Source organism: Mirounga leonina, unplaced genomic scaffold (genome assembly GCF_011800145.1).
Source record: "Mirounga leonina isolate KUSES-001 unplaced genomic scaffold, KU_Mleo_1.0 Mir_101664, whole genome shotgun sequence".
Taxonomy (NCBI): domain Eukaryota; kingdom Metazoa; phylum Chordata; class Mammalia; order Carnivora; family Phocidae; genus Mirounga; species Mirounga leonina.
In genome coordinates this window covers 9,695,610-9,709,556 of record NW_023270175.1, presented here as the reverse complement: position 1 = coordinate 9,709,556, position 13,947 = coordinate 9,695,610, and the positions used below count along the sequence as shown (strand labels likewise).

The 13,947-nt window shown below is 39.7% G+C and overlaps 1 protein-coding gene across 6 annotated transcripts in view; it reads left to right on the top strand.

The window, feature by feature from the left end:
* KLHL13 (kelch like family member 13) overlaps window positions 1-13,947 on the top strand; it is a 204,619-nt gene that overhangs the window by 120,136 nt on the left and 70,536 nt on the right. The window contains exons 1-2 of one of the 6 annotated variants that reach the window (XM_035007627.1): window positions 1,264-1,304; window positions 3,037-3,102. The exons of 4 other annotated variants lie outside the window; for them this stretch is intronic. In XM_035007627.1, the coding sequence (XP_034863518.1) occupies window positions 1,264-1,304; window positions 3,037-3,102 (107 nt within the window). Of the gene's footprint in view, window positions 1-1,263; window positions 1,305-3,036; window positions 3,103-13,610; window positions 13,839-13,947 lie in introns of those variants that run through there. One more of the 6 variants, XM_035007645.1, reaches the window with a different exon arrangement.

The window sequence follows — 13,947 nt, the reverse complement described above, 5'->3', positions numbered from 1 at the left end:
TAGGTTAGCCAGCTTGTAATGAGTTCTTAGTGCTGGGCATTGTTGCTTGATTAATTCCTCGAGTGATCCACTCATTCAACAGATGGCTTCTCGTAGCTCATGGGATAAGATCCAAGCCTCTTCACTCACTCTGTAGACCTTAAAATCCGCTCCCCTCAACACTATGTACCTGTACTTCTTCCAGTAATATTGAAGACTTTCTCGATCCTTCCAACACATTGGACTCCTTTAAATTTCTGTGTGTCCACACAGATGGTGTCTTCTGGAGTCTGCCTGGGGAATGCCTCATTCTTCGACCTCAGTTGCAGCCCAATTTTTATTGCTCCTCTGATTTTTATCGTTCCTCTGTAGAATCCTAGGCATATCCTAGCAAAGTTTCTATGCCATATTTTGTGCTGTCAGGGTGCGTGTCTGCTTCTCTCACTCAACTAAGAGCTTCCTGAGAACAAGGGGTGGTCTTGTTCACCTTTATATCCATATCACCTGGCAGAGTCCCTACCACACATGTAGCAAATTCTTAACAAGTATTGGTTGAATAAAATATTTATCAAACATTTAATTTACATCATGTGTAGTTGCATTTTAAGAGAGCTCATCCAGAAGCGAGGTGATTGATGGAACACGGCGGTGCAGAGAGACCAGTTATATGTATTTTTGGAAGAAGCTCATTTGTTAAAAAAAGACACAAACACTAGGGATTAGACACCTGTACAAAATGATAAAGGATAAAGGATAGGACTTAATGACTGGCGGCTAGCGGCACGAGGGAGGGAAGAGTTACAGGTAATGAAGATTTAAGGGAATAGGACCGATAACAGGGCAGTGACCCTTGAAAAAATCAGGTTACTTTCAGGTAAACATGTTTTGTTTTGTTTTGTTTTCTACGTCAGATCTCCTGATGCTAGTATTTGTCTCATCCCACCTCTGCTCTAAAGATGAACACTTTGTTCCTGTTCAATTAACTGGAACTAAGCTCAAGATTCATGTGGTTCTGATCTCTGTATCTGATCCGCACCTAAGATAAGAAATAGAAATAGTTCCGCCACGCTGGCTACAATTTGCTACCAAGGGAAGGTGTTCAGTGGATGGGTTTTTGAATACATAAAGGCTGTTTTCTGCTTTTGGGAGCCTCAACTGAAGTGCTATACCAGGCAGATGCACTAGGGTGCGCTACTATGTAGGAGAGCCTAGCTGTGCATCGCCGCTCTCAACTTTAAAACTCCAGAGAATTTGATGAGAGAGGGATCCACAAGAACATGACAAATGATGAGAGTTCAAACCTTAAGAGAAAAATGGGCTTATTGGTAAGAGACCTTTCTTTTCCTTTATTTACTGCTGTTGCTTATTCATTAAAATAGCAAGCCTGTTGTTTTCCTATGTGCCTGTGAAGCGGTGTACAAAAATCAATTTTATATGTATTGTAGAATTCAGGAGACATATTGGTAACCATGCAAAAATCATAGGAAAGCATATATAAAGCTTGATATTTAAAAAAAAAAATCACTGGGGAAATCCTGCTGTATTTCAGAGTGTGGTAGAGATGTGTGTCTATGTTTCTCTATATAGCTTAAATGTAATACAGGTTAAGAAATATATATATTTTTTAAAAGTTAAAATAAAGAATAGGGACTTGTGTAGCGATACGTAATTTCACTGAGCTACCAGAAGGTGGCACACCAGATTCTTCTTAAATACACAAAGGAAAGGAATATTAATAGGAATATAAAATAAGCTGTATTTAAAGATACTTTCCTGCATTTTTAAGGAAAAAGATAATATAATTGTTATTTGCGTGGTGAGGTTTAATGCTAAAATGGGGCAGATATTAATTCAATCCATTGTAGCTTTTTCTGATTCAAAGATAACAATTTTGATGTGTGTAGCGTTTTAAAAGTAGACTTTGAAACAGTATTGCCATTAAAGAGATGCCGTTTTGAATTCATCGTCCTAAAAAAGAAATAAAAGACTTGCTGCCTACCTTTGGCATAAGAGGTCCTTAGGCTGAGGATCCCATTTTGGGTAAGGTCTCTGCCAAGGTCTTTCTAAAGATACTATTAGGCTATGACTTTGATTTAGTTGTGACTTTAATAATGCAGTGGTGCTTGTGGGATGACCCAGAAAAGAGCCCAAACTGCTTATTTTGAAGCAAAAATTAGGTAAGTGTAATGCTTAGTAATGGTCACTTTCTGTAAGCTAAAAGCAACGTAAATGTCACAAATATTAAATGCATTAAATTAGGGCTTAGAGCTCCTCCAGCACCTGCCGCTGTACTTTCATTTCCCCACAAAGTTGACTGGCGACAGCTCACCGCAGTGCTCCTGTGGTAGTCTCTAGTTTGAATGCTGCCTGCCCCAGGCAGTGGCTGAAGTCTGTCTCTTCATCACCATCATCTTTTAGATTAGCCCAAAGGGATGAGATACATGGCAGAACTTCACCAAAACAAAATCCCCTGCTTAGGAGACGCTGCGTCTATTTGTATGTTTTTATTAATTACAAGCAGTATGAAAATAAGAAAATTGGTAGTAAACGAACCTAGGAGAACATTAGCCATCTGTTCCCTGAAAGCTTGTAATGTGTGTCATTTGCTTTCAGGTTTTTATGGCGAAACAGTCTATCAGCAAAGAATTGAACTTTTTAGGCTTCAAAAACAAGAAGATGACAAAGCATTCCAAGGCTGCGTATATATTTACTGGAAAAGTGTTTCCTTCTGTCCACATTTGGCTAGTTTAGTCTTTCTGATCAGCTGCCAATAGATGTTGTATTTCATATCAGTCTTTAGTCCAGACTTTCTGAAACATTAAGAGAGCGTCTAAAAACAAATAGAATCTTATGGCTTTCTTGTTAAGTGTTTTACAGTTAATTTACATGTTTAAAAATTGTTCTGTGTGGTATTAGCTACTCAGGATTTAGAAACGTGGTTTATTAACTTACAGCTAAAGTATCTGCAGAGCATGCTTTGAAAAATCCGAACTAAATCCAGTAAAGCCACCATTAACCAGATTTTTTTTTTTTTTTTTTTTTTGCACTCCACTTCAGGAGACGGAGGCAATTGTCTTTAAAACAAGCCGATTTCAAGGATATATTCAAAAAATCAACTCCAGGGTATGTCCAAGGGTCTGCATTTTCCTCTACCTTTTTTGTCAGTGAGAATTTATTTTCGTCAGAAAAGACCCTGAGATACTACAAGACATTCAGTCATCAAGGAAACTTTCAATAATGTCTAGGTTGCTTGTTTATTAAGCTGAAAAAAATGATAAATTATTCTGTTACAGAAATACCATACATCCTTGTATTGTGCTTTGTATTTTCCAGTGGGCTTTCTCAAACCCAAGTTCAGTTGGCTTTCAGAATATTGCCGTGAGTCGGGCAAAGAAAGGGGGCATCTTCCCTATTTTACAGATAAGGGAGGATTAACACGGGCTGCCACAAAGCTAGTTAGTGGGAGATCTGCAACCAGACCACAGGTGCCTACCTCTGTCCTCTCCCCCATCCTTCCTCATCGGAAAAGTTGGAGACAAGTTTTCTTTAACTTTTACCTGGCATTGAACAATCGATACAATAGATAGCACCTTTGTTTCCTAATTGCTGGGGTTTCACAATTCCCCTCTTCGAAGATGTCTGTTGGTCTGCCTCTGTGCCTCTCTGTCAGCCAGTTGGAGACCTTGCTGTCAGACTCTCCCAGACCTGGAAGGATCTAGAGTGTGGGAGGGCAAGATAATGGCCCTGGACAGTGCAGACTGACAACGAGTGGTGGGCAGCTGGCTCTGATATGTTGAGGAAGGCTGGCGACTGAGAGAGAAAACAGTCTCGCCACAGCTGGGGCTATCTTGAGTGGGGGTTAGCGACCTTGACTTTAAAGCAGTGTTTCTCCAAGTTTAGTAGACCGGGTCTGAAAATCAACTGGAGTCCTTGTTTAAAATCCTAGGCCCCACGTCCAGACTTCTACCTTTAAAATATTCACCCCAGATGATTCTTAGGCATACTAACGTGTGAGACTATCCGCCTTCAAGGTATAGGGCTTCTCTCTTGGTATAGGTACCCAAGTGTAAAGAAAAGAGCCCCTTCTCTCTCCATAGCGTCCGTGTTTCATGTCCAAGTATATACGGGGGCCGGAGTCAGGCGAGGGTGAGGAGTGACAGATTGCCGGCCCACCCGAGGAGTCATCACAGGAGCTCTTGCGAGTTATGGTGTCTGTGAAGTACTTTTAAAAGACTTGTGTCCGGTTTAGACTTGAAGACGGTGAAGGGCCAAAAGATTTCCGTCAAAAGGTGAAAAATAAGGAAGTTTTGGTATTTGAAGAGTTAGCCCATTCCTGTTGTTTTAATTTGATTTGTTTTAATTTAATTGGAAATTATTTATTTATTTATTTATTTATTTATTTATTTATTTATTTATTTTATTTTATTTGTCAGAGAGAGAGAGCATTAAGCAGGGGGAGTGGGAGAGGGTGAAGCAGGCTTCCCACCGAGCCGGGAGCCCGATGATGCTGGGGCTCGATCCCAGGACCCCGGGATCGTGACCTGAGCCGAAGGCAGACGCTTCACTGACTGAGCCATCCAGGCGCCCCTGAAGTTAATTTTTAAAAATTGGCTAATTGGGGCGCCTGGGTGGCTCAGTCGTTAAGCATCTAACTTCGACTCAGGTCATGATCCCAGGGTCCTGGGATCGAGCCCCACATCAGGCTCCCTGCTCCGCAGGAAGCCTGCTTCTCCCTCTCCCACTCTCCCTGCTTGTGTTCCCTCTCTCGCTCTCTCTCTGTTAAAAAATAAATTAAAAAATCTTAAAAAAAAAAAATTGGCTAATAAACTAGGCTTATCCAGGGTTCTGGATTGTCAAGGCTTTATAGTAGCAATATATTTATGCTTACCCATTCATGTTCCATATGTGAATATGCAGTCTGCCTGATTAGATTGCCAGAGATTTGTGGCTAGGGAACATGCGTTCTTCTGTATACTTGTAATATCTAGCAAAGTCCTAAGTTCTTAGTACTTGTTGACGATTGAACTAATTCAGCATGTACCTCTTCTTTATAGGCTTTGGGCTAGGCATAGCGAGTTGATTGATTTTGGTATTTGTGAAGTTCAAGGAGTCAGTCTTGCACTGTCGGTAATGCTAATATGGGAAGAAGTCCTCAGTTGAAACAAATGCATTTTAGTTGACAGATGTGAAAACATGGTCCTAATTATTTTGCTAATGTTTGTTCCGTGTTTAGAGTATCAGTTTAAGCTCAGTCTTGCTGCCTCTTCACCCTTTTTGGAATATAAGTTATGTTGCTCTGTGCTTTACAGATCAGAATCTCAAAAATTGGTAATTCTGGAAATTCCCAAACATAAATATTTTCGTTTACTGACTGAACAGCATGATAGGAATTTAAATAACATGTCCAGACCTAGTGGTAGAAGACTCATAAAAATGCTCAACAGTGTCTGTGGCTTAGATCAAGCTGAATAAGGAATGAATGAATAAATATATGCTAGCTAATGGGAAGATAATAGTTCACTTAAATATTATGTAGCTTCAGAATTCCATGAGAAGTAACTGATTATTTAATACATATATTTGATTTTGAAGACATGAAGTGGTTCTGAACTTACTGATTGAAGTAGACAGACTTAGGCAGTCATGAAACCCAAATTTAAGTTGCATCTAGCTTAAGGGGCACCTGACTGGCTCAGTATGAAGAGCAGGCGATTCTTGATCATGGCGTCCTGAGTTCAAGCCCCACATTGGTGTAGAGGTTACTTAAATAAATAAACTTAAATAAATAAATAAATAAAATTTTCATCTAGCTTAAATCTAGGGACCCCCTAGAAAATAAAGTGTGTTTTTTACTTCCTCATATCAAAACTGCATTTACTTTAGTTAGTAATAGAACATGAGATCAAGGAAAAGAAATTATTGCCTCCCACTGGACAACCATTGCATCCACGTAATGAAGTTAGACATAACTTTACAACGGTGTTGTGGTTGGTTCGTAACACATGAACACTTTATATATCATGAATTAATGATGTCTGACATCATAGGATTTTCACTGAATTGCTCAATAGTTTTTGAGGCATAACTATTTTATTTTATTTTTAGAGAGAGTGTGAGTGGGGTAGGGGGAAGGGCAGAGGGAGGAGGAGAAAGAGAATCTTAAGCAGGCTGCATGCCCAGTGAGGAGCCTGATGCCGGGCTCAATCTCACGACTCTGAGATCTCATGACCTGAGCTGAAATCAAGAGTTGGACGCTTAACCAACTGAGCCACTCAGGCGCCCCAAGGCATAACAATTTTAAATTGCACACTTTTCGGCTAGCTTCTGTAATTTAGACTTACCAGCATATATTTGTTATCTTTCAGTGTGTTTCTATACCCCCTTTCTTTCACTAAGAATAAAATCTTTCTAACTTAAGATCACCCAAGAGAAGAATTACAAATTGGAAAATGAGAAGGATTTCAAAATTAGAAAATAGAGGTTTGAACTGGTTGCTAAATCTCTTGGATACCACCATAGGAGGCATATCCCATGACTATAAAACTACACAGCTTTAGGAAAACTGGTGAGCCCCATGTCATGGCAACAGGTCATAGGGTTCAAGTTCAAAGTTGAGTCTTCTCTGGAGTTTAAGTAATTTTCTCATTCATATCTGGTTACAGCCTTTTATTTTAGTCAACAGTAGTTTCTATAGATGTATGTCTAGGAAATTTAAAATTGTAATAGTTAGGCCTGGGAAGTACTAAAAATAAAGTTAAACCAATTGAATATAAAGGGCCCTTTTTCGTGGAAATTTTAAGTAGTGTTGTATGACCTTAGTGAGTCATTAGAATTAGCTTTCCATGGAAGTGTTTACTTCTAGATCTCATTTTAGCTATAACATTTATGGTACAGATGTGAATGTTATAATAACTCTTTGGATAAAAGGAAATAAATATCATTTTTTTAAGTAGTAGCATTATTTCATTAATTTTAATCAGAATGTTGAGGAAAATGTCATGTATTATTCTGAAGGTCTTTCCGTAACTCAGAGTTTTATAAAAGTATATTTATTTCTGAAACAATGTAGAATATAGCAAATGTTGCCTTTCCTTAATTGACATGCCTTTTGAGACTGGGTACATGATGTGCTTACTATTGAAAAATTTTTCAATCATCATAGATAAGCATTTTGCGTGCAGCTTTTATGGTTTTGCTTCTCTATGTGATGCCAAATTAAAAGAAAGTAGCAAAACTATTTAAAAAGCTTTATATGGGGCGCCTGGGTGGCTCAGATGGTTAAGCATCTGCCTTCAGCTCAGGTCATGATCCCAGGGTTCTGGGATGGAGTCCCGCGTCAGGCTCCCTGCTCAGTGGGGAGCCTGCTTCTCCCTCTGCCTCTCTCTCTCTCTCTCTCTGTCTCTTATGAATAAATAAATAAAAATCTTTAAAATAAATAAATAAATAAAAAGCTTTATATGATTATATTTTTTAGCCAGGAGAGCCATATTCTTTTTGCTTGTTTTTTTAAAGATTTTGTTTTTAAGTAATCTCTACACACAACATAGAGTTCAAACTCACAACTCTGAGATCAAGAGTTGCATGTTCTACCAACTGAGCCAGGCAGGCCCCCTAACACTGTACATTTTTAATGGCTTTTTATTTTGATAAATTTGCAGGTTTAATGGACAAACACATCAGAAAATCTAATGATGGTTTGGCTGTTTTACTTACCTGTGGTAATTTAAGGAGATACTTAGGAATTTGCTGAGAGACAACTAAACAGATACATTATCATTATTTGAGATAAGAGCAAGGATTTTTCATTAGAGCAATCCACCATCACTATAAGTGATGCATTTATTTCATTTTAAAAAACTTATATTCTGGGTGATTTTCTTCAACATATACTTACTTTTAACAAGATAATGTGTATATTTAATTTTTTTTTATTTTAAGGAATTCATAGCCTAAAATTATCCAATTAGCAGATGAATAGTCTTTTTACCTGTACTCTGCTTTTTAGTCATAGCAGAATTGGAAACACTTAAAAATCCTTCCAGGATATATCCTGGCTTTGATACCCAATTCTTGCTTAATCACCCCTCTGCTTATAAACTTCTCTTTCCGTTTACCTAACAAATATTTATGGAGGGCCTTCCAGTATGCTGGGGGTGGTGCTCAGTTAGGAAGATACAAAGATTCAGGGATTCCTTCTTGAAGGAGGAGCAGGAATTTGGGGAGGGTGTCTCGGCCATATGAAGTCCCATGGCGGGAACACAGGGTGTGCTAAAGCATGGCGTCTTACTGGAGCACTAGATGCGTTATCTCTACTTGATGATAAACTGCCTCTTTGAGTTGCTTTTTTCAAACAGTTTGACAATGGTAATACAAAATCAGCTGTGCAAATATTATATATTTAAAAATCATTTTTTTCTACCGCCACCATTCCCAACACATACAAACACTTTGGTTTGGAGTTTAAGGCAGGTGTTTTGTTTTGTTTTGAGAGAGAGAGAATGTGGCTACCCATGGGGGAAGGGAGGAGCAGAGGGAGAGGGAGAGAGAGAGAATCTTAAACAGGCTCCACACCCAGCATGGAGCCCGACGTGGGGCTCAATCTCATGACGCTGTGAACAATCAAGAGTTGGGCACTTAACCATCTGAGACACCCAGGTGCCCCTAAGGCAATTTTTAATAGATGGGACTACTTAAGGATTAATTTAGTTTGTGCATGTCAGAGTTGTATAAAGACTTACTTGGGCGTGTGGATTTGGGAATCATATACGAATGAGGCACCCAGGGGTAGCCAAGAACAAAAAAAGCTTACAGATTTTACTAGAATGTAGCTACTCCAGGAAACGAAAGCAGGAAAGGCAAGAACTTCTAAATTTCTCATTCAGTGCTAATCCTGTTTTCAGCTGTAGTGAGAGAGTAAGGGTAGGCAGAAGCTGTGGGTCATTGATGCCCCAACGGTTGGACCTTTCTTGTCACCTGCTCAGTCCCTCTGGATTTGCTCTCCTACCCCAACTCCTGTCTTAGCCCCAGAACCTCATCCATCTGACCCCCAATTACAAAAGTTGCCACATACCGGGACCACTCCCATTCTTGGCTCTTCATTCTCCTTCCATCCCGTCATTCCCCTCCTTACCCTTTCCGTTTTCCCCTTTTGTCCCTTTTCCTATTGTTTCCTGGCTTGCCAGCCTACCAGCCCCACTTATTGCTGTTCTATCCCTCCTCCCCGCAAAACTCAGTATCCTTCTTCTCTTTTGGAAATGTTAGAGATGGAAAGAGTGCTTCCCTTCGCTTCACTCCTGCTACAAGTACACAAACACAACTGTGCAGGTACACACTTGTTTGCATTGTGAAGAAGGAGATAGGTACTGTATTAATCTGAGACATAGTCAGGAGATGTAAATCCTCTGTGGGACTGGAAGGACCCACCCGGCTCTGCAAAGGAAATTGACATGTGAGAAGGGTACTGATAAAAGATGAAATTATGACTTTCCAGCAGTCGTCTTAGGAGACATCTGGGATTTTCCATTTTGGTTTTAGCAAGGCTACATATCTGAGTATCCGGTAAAAATTTTTTAATGTCGTTGATATTCAGTTTCCTGAAAGAAATAAAGGAGATGTGGCGTGCGCGCGCACACATGTATATGTAGTCATTCATGTGAACAGTTCTGTTTTCTGTAATAAGGAGCCCTGAATGTATTAAGAATTTTGCTCTGTTGTGCAGAAGTCAAGTTTTTGTGTGCTTTAAAAGGTTTAACAGCCCTACTTGGTCGCCATCCAAATACTCTTACTGATTGGTAGAACTTAACAGAGCACACAGTTTGGCTGATCTATAGTCTTGTCTGGGCAACACGAATAACATGGATAGCCCACATTAGTCTGAGGAGACATTGTCAGGACCGAAGAGAAGATTATACGGTGCCTGCTCACACAAACCGTGGTCAATGCTATTAGTTTGTAGTTGTACCTACCACAGGATTCACCAAAACTTGCAAGAAGGTAGGTTAGTTCTTAGGGAGTATCATGAAAATATGGAGAGAGACAGAGGTCAGATGGGTGACATTATCAGTCAGTTCATTTCATGGGGTGGTGGGATGAAAGAACCATCACTGTCAGCCAGTGAGTTCGATTTTTCTGTAAAGTTATTTAGAAACATTTATGTTTAGAAAAAAAATCCCCCTCCTAGCTGTATATTTCACTTCTCTCCCATACTATGACTGGCTAAATTCTCATTTACCTTTTTCTCCCTCATCATACTTAAACACCTTCTGGAATGAAGATTTTGTGAATGGTCTTTGCACACACTTTTGTATTTTTGGTGTTTGTCTCCCACTTCTATCTTTGAGCATACATATCATTGGAGGAATAAATAGCTCTTGGTAATTCTTGTTTATTTAGACACATGGAGGTACTTACAGAATGTGGTTCACGTCACAGAGAAACACACGTCTTCAGGAAAGGTCTCATCGAGAAGGAGGGACAGTGAGGATTCTAGAGTGCGAGTCCCAGGCTAGCAGATGGAAACCTGGTTCCTAGTCCCAGTCCTGCTGCTAGCTAGCTGGGTGACATTGGGCAAGTTCACATCTCTGGGCTTCAGTTCTTTCATCTGTACAATGAGGGTTCTGAGCAAGATGATTTGTAAGAATTCTAAAAGTTTTATAAAATATCTCCTCTTTCTACGTGGGGAAACAGGGAATTCTGCCTTGTAAGATTTGGCCAGGGATGCCTCTTTTTGTGGCCTTGGCCAAGTCCCAGCATCGTCCTTTGTTTATGACATCTCTGAAATACGCATTTCACAGGTATTTTCAAGTGATTAGTTAATGTTCCTCAAATGCTTCGAAGAGTTTTTGTGTATGTTGTCTTTCTGTCCTTTTTTATGCACTGGTCCCTAATAGGAACCAAGTGTTCTGTAAATGAAATCAGTGTTTCATATGAAGTCAACGAGGGTTTTTGACATTTCCCAGCATAAAATTCTATTTAAAATATACATTTAATCATTTTCTCCCTTTCACTCTGGAGGTGAAAACATTTTCAGGTCCAGAATGTAATGGTAATTACGCTCGATATTTGCTACCAGAGTCGCCGTCAGGGTAGTAAAATCTGATTAATTTGGACTCTGCTAATTTGTAATTGGGGTTATTTTACCTGGCTGAAGTTTATTTCTAAACGATGTATGAGGAGCATTGTTGTTAAGCAAATTAATAGTGTAAAGTAGATTTCATGGACTGTATTTCTACGTAAAGGAATTATTTTTAAAACCTTTGGCATATTAGTTGTTTGCTCGTGAGTGATAATGAAAAATGACTCCTAGCAATTTGTTAAAGCGGGGAGAACTGAATAGAAATAAATGGTCATCATCGGATGTAAGCTTTTATTTAGGGTTTTGGGGTCTTTACCGGTGCTGAGGGTGGGGTGGAGGGAAAGCAGTCTTATTTTCTTTTCACTTTGGGCAAATATGACAGTTGTTCAAGGGCCCCCAAAACAGGTTGTAAACGTTAAATCTAAGAGAAACCTAGACAGGCAGTTGACATAGAGGATTTGGTGCTACTGGTTGATTTCTTTGGAGCCTGAAGTTAGACAAAGATTATGTGGGTTTTTTGAATACATTGATTGCTCACGAAGAATAATAACTGGAGAACCTTTGCAATGAAGTGATCTTCACCTGTTTGTGGGGGTTACCCCCTGGGAAATCTCGAAAACTCCACATTTACCCCATATCCCACTCATAAATTTTGAGTCGACTTTATAGACTGCTCGCAACACTTTACTAACCATGTTTTTACGTAGGTTTGGGGGTCTTTGTTCTCAGAAGTTGTATTTGCAATTACTGCTTTGTAATATTTTCATAAGCTGGAAAGTGGTTGAATTTCCTTTCTAAAATATCATCTCCTTGCTACATACAGCTAATTTGTAGCTGTTTTATGTTTTATATTTGGAAATGTTTGAGAATGCTTCACGTTTTTGGAATGGGACATTCCAAACTTGCTTGATGAGAGAGAGAGAGAGAGAGTGTGTGTGTGTGTGTGTGTGTGTGTGTGTTTATTCTGGGGATTTCCAACAAGTTGGCAAGGCTGATTGTTGTACCTGGGACCTTTTTGCTCCATAACTATTAAGAGTTATTACATAAAGCCTTCTGGTGTAAAATATTGACTATGGTTTATTTGTATTAGGGGTGCTTTTTTTTTTAACCTTTTAAATGTATTTTGCTCATTAGGGTATTGATAAATACTCCTTTCTCTGATTCCTTTGAAGATTTTTATGAGACAGTTTTGTGTGTGGGTACTAAAAAAGAGAATTATAATTTAACTTTTTAAGTTGCTTGCCTGGGGTTTTGGGGGGTGCTTGTGTATGCTCGATTGAATAAAAATTATTTGTGAGTTACTACCTAATGTTTAATAAAGTTTATGCGTTACTCGTCAATCTTTCAAAATAAGCTTTCTCTCCATAGATGTATGTATGTATATACTGCCACACGTATGGGTGGTTTTCATAGGAAAATACTCTTTGCCTGAATATTGACGTGTATCTCACAGGAAGGTATTTGTGATTACCTGGAGCTAATTTCACACTCTATTTCTGGTATATTAAGTTCTATATTGTGGAATTTTTGAAGGTGGTTGCTTCCTATGGTAACATTCATCTGTGCTTTTTGAATACAAATGAGAAGCCTCTTAAGGGACTAAATCTCCGTCTTTTAAAAACTAGGAATGATTTGGAAGGAGTATCTGAAAGCCAGCCTACTCAAGTTAGAAGCACAAGTTGATTTTTTGCATACAGACCTGAAAGTAAATATGAGCTGTTTGTCACTGCAGTGCTTTTTTTAAAAAAGGTAGTGGCTTCCGTGTCGAGGGCAGTCTGCTTTTACTAAGCTTGCACTGGTGAAGGCAAGGTAATTCTGTTTTTAGGCAGATGTAGAAGGGTGCTAGGACAGTAGATGCTTAGTGATGGCCACTCGCCGATATCAGAGGTGAAATGCTTCAGCCCATAAATAAAGAGTTCAGCATAATACCAGCCTCTCCTATTTTCACTTCTTAGAATTGCGTAGAAAATGTGTGAGATTGGGGCTTTAAACAGAAACTTACAACACCCAGTCACTTTCGGGGCACTTACAAGGCTGTTTTCTGGCAGTATTCTAAAATGATATGGATGAACCGTATATTTGCCGCTGCTTTCATGGCTTTGACAGCAACTTGAATTTTTCAATCTCCTTGACAGTTGCTAACCCCTAGAGGTTACCGGACCCGCCGCTGAGCTTTGGAATGGTCCCTGCTGGACACCTGCTTGGCCAGCCGCATTGGTCTCTCCTCTAGGCAATTTGTGAGCTGTTTGGGGGTGGGGGAGGAGGGAGGGGGCCGAACGGGAGGGGAAAGGGGGAGAGAAGAAGGGGAGGGCAGCACTGAATTAGATTGTTGATAGCGTCCCTCCGAGGACTGCTCTTAAGAGCACGCCACTCTGTACTTCTCTGCTGCAGAAGACAGAGTGATATTCGTGGTACCACAGCATGTTGTAAATGGATGAGATTCTGCTCATCCCGGCTTGGAAATAAGAATAGGGAAAGGAGAGCAACTTGAATCAGAAGCCGCTAGAAGAGCGTGCAGAGTTCTGCAGCAGTTTATACTTGTTCTTACATTTTGCCTTCTTCTAACGGGAAAACTGAGAGACTGGCATTTTTTAAACGGGCTTTTCCCATAATGGCATTCTTTTATTGTGTGGCCAGAGCTTGTGCGGGAGGAAAGCGGGCTGCTGAATTTAGTCATTGATCTCTATTAGCTGTGGCCTAAGGCTATGCTGAGGTTTATATCCCATTTGTATTGTTGCAGCTCAAAAGAAGAATGTTCAGAGGATGACAAGTGTATTCTGAGTAGGTATGTTGTTTCATTTTCATATGAAACCCATCTATTTTTTTTTTTCCTGCGACCATTGGTCAGAAATCAGGTTAATAGGTGTACAGCGCTGCAGTATCCCTGTTAAGGT